Source organism: Pteropus alecto, unplaced genomic scaffold (assembly GCF_000325575.1).
Source record: "Pteropus alecto unplaced genomic scaffold, ASM32557v1 scaffold251, whole genome shotgun sequence".
Lineage (NCBI taxonomy): Eukaryota > Metazoa > Chordata > Mammalia > Chiroptera > Pteropodidae > Pteropus > Pteropus alecto.
In genome coordinates this window covers 473,570-486,332 of record NW_006431048.1, presented here as the reverse complement: position 1 = coordinate 486,332, position 12,763 = coordinate 473,570, and the positions used below count along the sequence as shown (strand labels likewise).

At 32.8% G+C, this 12,763-nt stretch overlaps 1 protein-coding gene and 1 pseudogene across 1 annotated transcript in view; both read right to left on the bottom strand.

The window, feature by feature from the left end:
* Positions 1-12,763, bottom strand: part of MAATS1 (MYCBP associated and testis expressed 1) — a 66,674-nt gene that overhangs the window by 26,861 nt on the left and 27,050 nt on the right. The window contains exons 8-11 of the mRNA XM_006905587.3: positions 11,387-11,544; positions 9,006-9,188; positions 7,783-7,925; positions 1,536-1,652 (exon numbers count right to left, since the gene is read on the bottom strand). Coding sequence (XP_006905649.1) covers positions 1,536-1,652; positions 7,783-7,925; positions 9,006-9,188; positions 11,387-11,544 — 601 coding nt within the window. The remainder of the gene's footprint in view (positions 1-1,535; positions 1,653-7,782; positions 7,926-9,005; positions 9,189-11,386; positions 11,545-12,763) is intronic.
* Positions 5,347-5,455, bottom strand: LOC112486175 (annotated as a pseudogene).

Sequence of the window (12,763 nt, the reverse complement as noted above, 5' to 3'; positions counted from 1 at the left end):
CGGTGTTCCAAAAGTAAAAGGCAAAATTCCTCAGCCATAAGAAGAGATGAAATACTGCCATTTGTGACAACATGGACAGACCTCGAGATATTCATACTAAGTGAAATAAGCCAGACAGAAAAAGTTGAAAATCACATGATATCACTTATATGTGGGATGTAAACCTAAAAGCAACAAATGAACAGGACAAACAAACTGAGACTCATTGACATGGACTATAGATTAGTGGTTACCAGAGAGTAGGGGATGGGGGAGGAGAGGAGAGGTAGACAGGGTAAAGGGGGTCAAATATAGGGGAGAAGGAGGAGAGTGAAGTGGGTAAAGGGGATCAAATATATGTTAGCTGAAGGAAACTGGACTTTGGGTGGTAAATACACAATAGAATATACAGATATCAAATTATAATGTACACCTGAAAATTATATAATTGTATTAACCAATGTTACCCCAATAAACTTAATTTTTTAAAAAAGGCTTTTCACGATCATATTAAAAATATATATATATATGTTTTCCCTAAAATCTTTGGAGCAGATATGTTATGGGAGAACAGATGTCTTCTGCCTAAATAAAATACATTCAAATCAAAAAAAAAAGAAAGAAAGAAAGAAAGAACAGAGTCTGCAAATCCAGTTAAGGCACATCTGGTTGTAAAATAAAGAAACAGCAAAATCAACAGCATTAATGCATGTGAAAGACAACGTGTTAACCACACGCAGTGGTCAACACAAAGTCTAGAACATGGGGTGCTGCCCAGAAGCACATCCTGGCCACTCAGTGGGAGCAGCTCAGTCCTTCCACAGGGCTGACCCGTCAGAGGTTCTAGTGAAATTTTCTGTCAATGCCCCACCCCCAAGGGGCACACCAACCTGAATACAATCTGATTTCTTGTGAGAACTGCCCTATACTGGGAGACAATGGGTTGACCTGCTAGAAGGAACATCTGATCCCTCAGGCAGTCACAATTCTCTCCATTAATTCATACGTTTACATTGTGGCATCTCTAGCAGTTTCTTCTGGGTTAGTTTAGTCTGAGTCAGTCCTTCGAATTTTATCCGAAGTCTGGGGTTCTACAAAGGTGAGGTGTGGCCCTGGTCAGGGTGAACTCATTGAGTCAGTCCTACCTCAGAAGCCAGTCTGCCTTGATGACTTCCTGGCATTTCATTCCTCTCTGCTTCCAGCAGTCATCAGCCACCTCCTCATATGCAAAAACAGTTATAGTAACTAATAATCATTTGAACTCCTTTTTTTTATTTGACATACATAAGGATTACCTTCTGATGCCTATTTTTCTTGGGAATTTTTTTTATTCTTCATATTTTCATTCTTGAAAAAGATTGGGTTTAGATCTCATTTCATTTCATTTTGCTTGCTTTTGTGTGTTTTTGATGTTTGCAACATAAAAAAACAGGCAACATAGGTCAGATTTGGAGAAATTAACATTTTAAGTTAGGTTTGTTTTTAAGCCATACTATCCTAAGAATAAAAGGACAGCAACGCTGAATTTAGCATTTCAAATAAAGTTTCAAACTTACATTGGAAGTCATTTCCAAGGTTGGAGTTGGAAGCCGAGGTTGAGGTACTGGTTTTTTTTGGAGAAAGAGCAGAGGTTTCTTTGGTTCAAGAACCTTATTCTTCTTATCCAACAGTGCCTGAAATAACAACTCCTGTTATTTCTCACCTTTGTATTTTCTTCCACTACCAGATCTACACCAGAGATTTCTGTATATCGATCAGAAATAATCTTGGTGGTGGTGCTAGGACAGCTTGATAAAGTCCAAACCAGGGTGCTTGTATCTCCCAAGGGATGCTATGATATTCCTAAGGATAAGTTAACCACCAAATAAACATGCACATATTCTAGGTATATTCATTTTAATAAAAGATTTTGGGGATTTATTTATTTTAGTTTAGTTTTAGTTTTTAAAAGGTGTGTCATGTGTGTATACAAACAAAAAACCCCAACTCTTATTCTTCCATGTGTGCTAATTTGCCGTTTTACAATATAAAATTTTTCTCTGTGTTAAGTGACTGAAATGTTTGGTATGTTTTGTTTTTATGGGGAACTTTATATGGCAATTGTCTTGAAGTGAAGAGAGAGCTTTAGCCTTGAAGGCCTGCATGTCAAGATTTTTGAAAATGAATTGTTTCTCTGTGAAAGAGTATGCGTGTGCTTCTGTTTCAATATACATTTTATTTCTTTTGCTACTTCTGATCACCAAAAGTCCTGCCAAAATTATACATAACATAAGGTTTTATTAAATCTTTAGCTCCATTTTCAGCCATAGGGGGGATACTTTAACTTAAGGTTTACAAGTATCAAAAATTCTGATCTCTGTGATTTTAAAATCATATTTTACTTTTTCATCATGTTATAATTTTTATATTATTTTTCCCAAACACAAAAAATAGATAAATGATAAAACAATGAGCTCTAAGCCAAAAGTAAAATTAATAACAATATGTAAATTTGGAACCACATGAAATTATTGTGGTTGTCACAGAGCCTCTGAGTTTCTTCCAAATAAAGCTGAAAGCAAATATATAACAGCTCTATGATAACCACAACTAACGAATCAATAGAAAGCAACAATGTGAAAGTAAGAATTCTAAAGTTGGACATTTCGTGAGTAAAATGCCCTGAGCAATATCACATGAAACTATTTTAAAAACAATCATTCGTTAACAAATTATGTTGGTAAGGATGTGGGAAAACAGGCACTCTCACACACTGCAGAAATTAGTACATCATTTCTGCAAGAAAATTTAGCAATATCCATCAAAATAATAAATGTGTGTATGTTATAGGCCAGCAATTCTATGTCTAGGAATTTAATTCTAGATATGTTCACACATGTATCAAATTAATTGCAAACACTTTACTCATTGCAACATTGTCTTTAATACTAAAAAGTTTGCAATAATAGAAATATCCATCAAAAGGGGACTGGTTAAATATATTATGAAACATTTATACAGTGATATATCATGCAAAAAACAATAAAAAAGTTTTTCTGATAACACTGATATGAAATGATCTCCAAAACATATTATGTAAGAAGGGCACAGGTAGAACAACATGTATTATGTACTAATATTTATGTAAAAAAGAATTTAAAAAGATATTTATATGTATTTATACATATTTATTTAAATATATTTATAAATATACACTCATGCATACATATTTACACATACACATATATTTGCTTATATTAAATATCTCTGGAAGGACAGATGTGAAAACTAAAAACACATTGCCTACAAAGAAGGATATGCACAGGTGGGAGGCAGGAATAAAAGGGAAACATTTCGTCTAACACTCTTGTATAACTTATGAATTTTGAACTATCTGGGTATATTTTTCAGTTGATAAAAAATGATAAATACAAGAAAAAAGAAAGAAAAATGCAAACTTTGAAGAAAAATCATTAGATTTTCACAATGAAAAGAACAATGTTAAGTCAAGAATCCAATAAAAAGTATAATAAAACCATAAATATTTGAGAATTTCTTCAATATGTCTCACAGTTGCTATCAAAGGGAAAGCTTGGGGCAGGAGGGAAGTATGAATGAATATGAGAATATTAGGGAAATGCTCTCATGAAACGATAAGAGCATTTCCCTAATAATCAGTGCAATTCAAACTACTACTTCGAACTGATAGACTCCATATAATGGCATCTCATCCCAAAACCAAGAGAGGAGATAAAAACAAGGACGATAAAAGAATGTGAATCTTCTGATACCATTAGCTACAACAAACATTATATACAGCCCAGCTGCTAGCCAGATTAATATAAACTCCACACTACGGCCTATTTATCTTAGTTCCTATTACCTGATAATAGATGTCAAGCTATCAACAAAAATATTAAAAGGCATTCCAAAAGGCAAGAAAAACAGAGACTGAAGAGACAATCAATCATCAGAATCAGATTCAGATATGACAGAATTATTTGAAATTATTAGACAGAAATTTAAAATAATTATAATTAATATGTTAAGGGCATTAATGGAAAAGGTAGACAATGTGCAAGAATGAAGAGTAATGAAAACAAAGAAATCTGAGAATCAAAAGGAAAGTCTAGAAATCAAAACAGTAACAGAAATGAGGAATGCCTTCAATGGGCTCATCAGTACACTCAACACACCCAAGGAAAGAATCTAGAAACTTCAAGACAGGTTACTAAAACTTCCCAAACTGAAATGCAAAGAAGAAGAATTAAAAAAAACAAAAAAAACAAAACAAAACAAAAAAAACCCAGAAAAACAGAAACAGAACAAAACCTCCAAGAACTATGAGAGACTATTAAAAGGTGGAACATGTTTTACTGAAATACCAGAGAAGACAGAATGTAGAAGAAATATTTGAAGTACTAATGGTTGAAACTTTCCAAAATTAATCACAAACACCAAACCACAGATCCAGAAAACTTAGAGAAAATCAAAGATACATACCTAAAAAAAAAAATTAAAAACATATGTCAGGCACATAATATTTAAATTGAAGAAAACCAAAGAAAAAAAGAAAATTTTGAAAGAAGTCAGAGGAGAAACACATCTTATCTAGTGAGGAGCAAAGATAAGAATTACAGCAAAGTTCTAGTGAGAATCCGTTTATGCAAGCAGAGAATGGACTGAAACTTTCGAAGTGTTGAAAGAAAAAAAAAACCCACCAACTAGAATTCTACACCTAGTAAAATCATTATTCAAAAGTGAAAAGATCGAAATTACAAACTTTTGTGTTTCAAAAGATACTATTCAAGAAAGTAAAAAAAAGTCCCACAGAGTGGGAGAAAAATTTGCAAACCATATATCTGATAAAGGTCTAGTCTCCAGATTATATACAGAACTCTTACAGCTCAACAATAGACATTAAAAATAATGTCTATAATAAATAATAAAAAGACAACCTAATTTAAAATGAGCAAAAGATCTGAATAGGCATTTCTCCAAAAAAATATATACAAATGACCAACAAGTACATAAAAAGATGCTAAAACTTATTAATCATTAGACAAATGCAAATCAAAACCATAATGATATACTGCCTAACACACACCAGGATGGCAATAATAAAAAAGATAGATGAGAACAAATGATGGCAAAGATGTGGAGAAATTAGAACCCTCATACATTGCTAGTGGGAATGTAAAATAATGTAGCCACTTTTGAAACAATCTGGCAGATCCTCAAAAGTAAACATAGAGTTACCATGTAATCTAGCAATTCCACTCCTACATATAAACTCAAGAGAACTGAAAAATACATGTCCACACAAAAGTATGTATATGAATGTGCATAGCAGCATTATTATTATTTTTAAAAATTTTTTCCTTTTTATGCCTACAGCACCTGGTATTCCTTGGTGGTCTCCCATCCAAGCACTAACCAGGCCCGACCCTGCTTAGCTTCTGAGATCAGATGAGATCAGGGTGGCATGGCTGTAGACAGCAGCATTATTTATAATAGACAAAAAGTAGGAACAACTCAAATTTCCATCAACTGGTAAATAGATAAACAAAATGTGGTATATCCGTGTGATGGAATATTATGCATCCTTAAAAAATAATGAAGTACTGAGACATGCTAGAACATGGATGAACTCTGAAAACATCAAGCTAAGTGAAAGAAGGAAGACAGAAAAGGCCATATATTGTATGATTCCATTTATGTATAATGTCCAAAATAGGCAAATTCATAAAAAGAAAGTAGATTAGTGCTTTCCACGGGCTAGGGGCAAGAGAGTAATCTGGAATGAGTTCTAATGGGTATGAAGTTTCTTTGGGGGATGATGAGAATGCTCTTGAATTAGATAGTGGTGATGGTTGAACAATTTTGTGAGTATACTAAAAGCAACTGAATTGTATACTTTAAAAGAGTGAATTTCATGGTATGTAAATTATATCTTAAAAAAAAAGTAAAAGGGAAATAAAGACTTCCTGAGACAAACAAAAAATGGAGTTCATTGCCAGCAGAACTGTCCTATAATATATAGTAAAACAAGTTCTTTAGGCAGAAAAAAAATCACATAAGTCAGAAACTTGGATCTATTATATAAAGAAAGAAAGAGTGGTAGAGAAAGAATAAATGAGGTAAGATAAAATATTATTCTTATTTTTAATTGATCTAAAAGATAACTGTTAAAGCAATAATAGCAAAAATGTATTGGGTGATTCTAGCATATGGATCAGTAAAATGAATGACAGCAATGTCACAGGAACAGTACGTTATAATAATGTTATAAGGTTCCCGTGATACATATGAAGTTATAATATTATTTGAAGAGGGACCTAGATTATTAAATGTAAAATCATATACTAGTTCACAAAGCAAGCCTCACTAAATTTTAAAGAATAATATCATACAGACTAGGATTGACCATAGAGCAATTGATTTAGAAGCTAATTAGAAAATAAGTTAAAATTAGTGCATATTTGGAAATTTAAAAACACAGTTAAATACTCACAGGTTCGAAAACCATAATGGACATTTTTAAAAATTAGATATTAACAGTAATGATAAATACCATATATCTAAGTTAACAGAATGTACCAAAGTCAGTATTTTGAAGGTTAGCTGTAAATACTTATTTTTCAGTATTAAGAAAATTAATGAGCTATATATCTACTTTAAGTAGGAAAAGAACTATAAAACAAACCTCCCAAAAGTAAAAGGAAAGATATAATAAATATGAGTGAGAATGAATGCAACTGAAAATATATCTATAATAGAGAAAATCAACAAAGTCAAAAGTCCATTGTTTGGAAAAACAATACCAAGAAAACAAATGAGCAACCGGTAAAACTGATTAAAGCATTAAAGCACACATAAATATCATGAATGAAAAGAGCATGCATGATTATAGATAAAACAAATGCTAAAAAATCATCATATTGTCAACAACATATGCCAAAACGTTTGAAGTTAGGTAAAGTGGAATTTGCAAAGACAATATAATTTACCAAACCAATATAGAAAGTTCTATAAGTTGTAAGGAAATTGAAGGAGTGGTTGGTTAAAATTTTTCCCATGAAGAAAACTGAATCAGTGTCAGATAATTTTATGTGAATATTCTACCAGTCTGAAAAAAATAGATCATCTCGAACTTATTTCAACTCTTTTCTAAAGTAGGAAAGAAGAAATACTCCTCATTTCAGGAGACATACATAACTCTGGTACCAATGCTATATATAGTGAAAATGGGAAAAGAAAATAAGAAGGTCATTTCATTCACAAATATAGAATCTAAATTCTGAACAACATATTAGTAAATCAAATCCAGTGATGTATTAATAAGATAATACACAATGACCAAGTTAGGTCCATCCCAGGTATGCAAGGATTGATTAATATTTGTTAAAAAAAATGTATAAATGTTCCTTGATACAATAATAATATTGAAAAGAAAAAATATATAATTACCTCAATAGATGCAGACAAAACATTTGATAAACTTCAACATAAACACATGATTAAAAGCTTCAGTAAACTAATAGACGATAACTTCCATATCTGAATAATCTTACTGAAAGTGAGAGAATGGTGAACACAGAATTCAGAATGGATAAATGGAGACAGGGGCATGAGGTAGGAAAGAACCACAAAGACATATGTAAATCATTGTCAAGGTCCTAATTTTTATCTTGAGTAAGGGTTCCCATGGATTTTTATTCTATTATTAGAACTATAGGACACTGCTGTCCAAGACAAAGTGTAATTTTTGGAGGATGGTATTTCTCCACTAAAAGCATCTTGTCTTCCAGGTAAGGATAATACCTTATGAACTTCTGCCAACTCATATTCCATCCTTGCTGCTCTCTTTAGAAAACCAGCTTTGGTGGTAATGACTTTTGGTTTTGGAGGTCTGATTCGAGGCTGTGTCACAAAATCTGGGAGACATGACTCAAGTTCGACTAATCCTATGGGAAGGGAGTACATGTTTTTAGTATCTGGTGCTTAAATTTAGCATTTTGAAAGTATATTGTTAATTTCAGTAGCTGTTTGCCAAGTACTCTCATTTAGAATTATTGATAAGGAGTATCTCATATAATTAAATTGTCCCCAAAGTGTAAAGCAGATTCCTATATAATTAACTCATATTCTCAGTGACTTAGGACTATAAAATGAGAAATGCATTCGAAAATGAAAACACTGCCTTACAAAAAATAAATTCCACAGTAAGAATCAACAGAAAATTAATGGTCATATGATACATGGCACCACAATTCTAAAGTGAACATACACCAATTTATCATATTCTGCTCTGGAGATGGTCAACCAGAGCTATATGTTCAGCAGTGTGACCACCAACTCATGATTGTGGCCATGTGATGTCTCAGCTTATCAACTGAAAATTAAATAATTTAAATAAGCCTCTCTTAAACTTACAACAGGCAAAGCCCTCTCCATGAATTTGTCCCCTTGTCCACTAGTTTTCTGGCATTTCTTCTTAAAGAAGCGATTTCATTATATATTTCTCGTTTGCTTCATATATCTGGTGTAAAAGCTTTTTCTACTTCATTTTTGCATAACTTTGATTATCAGTGACATTAAACATGTTTAAATGTGTAGTAGCTAATTGACTTTACTCCTTGATAAATTGTTGTAAAGTGTATTTATTTATTTATTTGGGTCTTAGTAGTCTTTATTAGTTTGTATCAATTCATTTAAACACTATTAATGTGTCAACTGCTATTTCTTGCAAATATTTTTATTTGTTGTTTAGCTTATTTAATTATTCTCCTAGAAGAGAATAATTCCCTTTTTTTTCACCACTGTTGAATTATGTAGTATGGTGTATTTTGTTATCAATTGAGAATTCTCAATACATAATCCTAATCACTAACATAAAAGATATAAATTACTATTCATATCAAGGCATAGGAAGACTCTGCCTTTATATACATCTTCCTTCCCAGGATATATATAAGTTACATACTTAATTTATAATTCTTAGATAACCCTCTTATACTGGACATGTAATTATATAAGTTTCTTACCTTCATAGGTGTTGAGATAGTGGTTTTTTACTACAAAGTCCTCTGAGTTGTTATCTGGGAAACGACCAAGGCGAGATAGAGGTCCATAGACCTGTGATGCATAATCAGAATAATCCTTGATGATATTTCTTCTCTCCAACTTCCCTTCTATATTCTTTCTCTTTCCCACAAGTTTTCTAATTGCTAAAATAAAACATACCTCCATGACTATCTCCAAAATATTGTTCTGAATGATCCAAATGCAGAATAGTGAACCAGTTCCAGTTTTATACCCAGGGAAGCAACTAAACTGAATGAATTCCATAATGACCACTCACTGCAGTCAGAATGTAACACAAAAAACAGAGGTCTGTCATCTGTGTGACCCAGAGGGTCATGAGACAGGTGGGAGTCACATAAACTGAATCAGCTAGTGTCTTCAATTTGTACTCATCAAAAATCTTCTATAAAAGCATTCCAAGCTCTGGGCCAGGAATAGATATTCAATAAAAATTTGTTAAATAAATGAAAGAAACTCAAATTAACTGAAAAAATACATGTTCACTGGAGACTAAGGGAATTATTCTCTCCTAGGAGAATAATTAAAAGAGAGGGAAGACCACAGGTTTGTCAATAATCTCTGTCCATTTTCGATAACACAAGAATAAATTAGAATATGCCAAGTATTGAAAAGAAAAAAAATGTCGACAATATCTAAATGCATACCTAGCATACAGTTAAAAGTTATTTTCTCACATCGAGAAAAAGTTAAAAGTCTACTTTGGAAAACAGTATGGAGGTTCATCAAAAAAACTAAGAATAGAATTACCATATGACCCAGCAATCCCTCTTCTAGGTATTTACCCAAAAAACTTGAAAACATTTATCCTCAAAATATATGCACCCCAATGTACATAGCAGCACTATGAACGGTGGCCAAGACATGGAAACTACCAAAGTGCCCTTTGATAGATGATTGGATAAAGAAGATGTGATACATATATACAATGGAATATTACTCAGCCATAAGAAAGATGAAATACTGCCATTTGCGACTACATGGATGAATCTTGAGATAATCATGCTAAGCAAAATAAGTCAGAAAAAGTTGAGAACCATATGATTTTCACTCATATGTGAGATATAAAACTGAAAGAAATAACATGACAAACAGAGATTCATAGACACGGTCAGTGGATTAGTGGTTATCAGACAGAAGTAGGGGTGAGGTAGATAAGGGTAAAAAAAAAGAGAAAAAGTTAAAAGTAATATAAAATAATATTAAATGTCAGCTGTACTTGAACAATTTTAAAAAAGAAAAAGAAATGCGTATTCCTCTTTTAACAATCTTATTATTAGATGTTAATTGATCATCTAAATATGATTATTTAGGAAGCACATCTGTGATGTAAAGCATCATATCAAGCCTGTTTAAAAAGGCTGAAATTGGAAACAATAGGAGAATTTCCAGAATCAAGAGACTATTAACCTAAAGCAAAATTATTAAATAAAATTATGATACAGCCACACAATGTAATAATATACAGGCACCAAAAGTTATAATTTTTTAAGAACTGCTAATGACATGATAAAGTTGCAGGTACAAAAAAAGAAAAAGTTAAGTTCAGTAAAAATAATTTTTAAGGAATTAATTGTATTTTTGTAACTGTTTTACTAAAAAATGACAATTTTGAATGATTTTTAAGCATGATTATATTGCTATTATGTTTATAAATTTCTAATTTACACATGTAATTCAAATATTACAATTTTATAAGTAAATCAATTACATTAAAAGCTACTCAACAAACTATAAAGTTAAGTGACATCGTATAAACCTTTTTAATTTAAATTTTAATTTAAATTTTTTATTTTGTCACTCTTAATATTCAACTGACTCCTTTTAATGTATAAAGTACAGGTATATCTGTAGTACATAAACTGGTACACAGTATATCTGTAAAATTAAAATTTCATTGTAGGAGGGCAAATAGGAAAAAAGATGTCTGAATGTCTCTTTCAGGAGGCAATAATGAAAAAAAAAATTGAGCAACAGGACTCTATACAGGGCCTCAGCCCATGAAAATTAGGAGCCAAAGACCTACACACGCGCACACACACGCGCACACACACGCACACACACACACACACACAAACCCATAATGTCAATAACTTGACTAGCTGTTAGAATGTCATTACTTGATTTTCTTAGTGTGAAATTTTCTACCTCTCCTACTTTTAAAATACAACTCATCTCCTGTCCCTTACCTCTTTAATAACACTAGGACCAAAAATAAATAAATAAATAAATATATTTATATCATAGTTAAATGAGGTTTGATCGAAAATCTAAGGCAAAGCAAATTTTTCCATTCTCTTCATTGTTCATACCACACCATTACCTGATACATAAGCGCGTTGAATCTGTGCCAATCTTGCCTCCTTTGCTTCCTGCAATTTAAACCATTGGGCATTCAAGTGCCTCATGTTCACTTCGTTTTGATTCTCATCACGTTTCTTCAGCAGTTCTTTTAGAACTTCCAGGCGAATCTCCTGTAGTCTTCAAGTAAATTACAAAATAAATTACCATAAGTATATGGTATCTCAAACAGGGTGTTCTAATAGAGAGAAGGGGAACACTTGCCATAAATAAGATCTTCTTTTAAGGTTGGTATCATTTTCATGTACTTTAAAAAGACCACTCTGGTAAAAGTGTGACAAATGGGGGTCTAAGGGTAGCAATTCAATAGTGAGTTTCTGTATAATAGGAATATGTATAGGTGTAGTTCTGATGGATGAAGAAGAGCATGCCAGGTAAATGGGACAAAATAAGGGCTCTCTATGCAGATGGGCCTAAATAAACAAGATGTTTTTGCACAGTCCAGGTTAGCTGGTTGCTGGAGGGCTAAGTAATAGCAGGAGTGAAGAAAAAATGAGGTGTGGCATGCTATCTTAAGTAGTAAATATTTAAATGCCAGTGTCTGGGACATATGGGTACCTAGTCAATCCTTGTTTCTCTTCCCCTTACCTTTACCTTGTTCTCTCAGGGTTACCTTGCTCATGTGTATACAACCATATACAAATTTAAAAATCTTTACTTCCAGCCCAGATATTTTTGAACCAGAACTTTTCGTCCACTTGAATCTCCAGGTATCTCCTGAAAACCTCGAAAACCCCACTCATTTTGTTTCCCCAGAAATTTGCGTGTTCTCTGACATCTTCTTCCCTCCTCTAACAATTCCTCCTCTAAAACCCTTCTTGAATCCGTTCCCTCGCTTATGTTTTTGTCATCTCTCTCCTAATTTGAACTAGAGTTGCTAGTCTAGTCTCTTCTCCTTCCAATCTTTGTTCCACATAGCTGTCAAGATTTTCATTCCTAAAAGAGGTTTGAACATTTTACTCCTACTTCGAAATTCATACACTAATTTATGCAATCATTTATTTGCCAAATATTTATTAAGTGCTCACCATATGCCAGGCTGGTAACAAACAATGATGAACAAGACAAAATGCCTTCTCTCAAAAAGCACTGTTCTAGTGGAATAGGCATATAAACCAACATTAACAACACAAGAAGATAAATACCAGACCAGATGAAAAGACTTCTCTGGGAAAAGAAACAACACAGCACCTACGTCTAGCATTATTCCCAGTTGGTCAGGGAAAAGGAAAGGGATGGTGGGGAAAGCTTCCTTGCAAGCGCCATTAACTCAGCAGTCCTGAGGATAAACAAGGATTGAGAATGACGAGGGAGAAGTGAGGCCTCAGCAGAGGGAGCG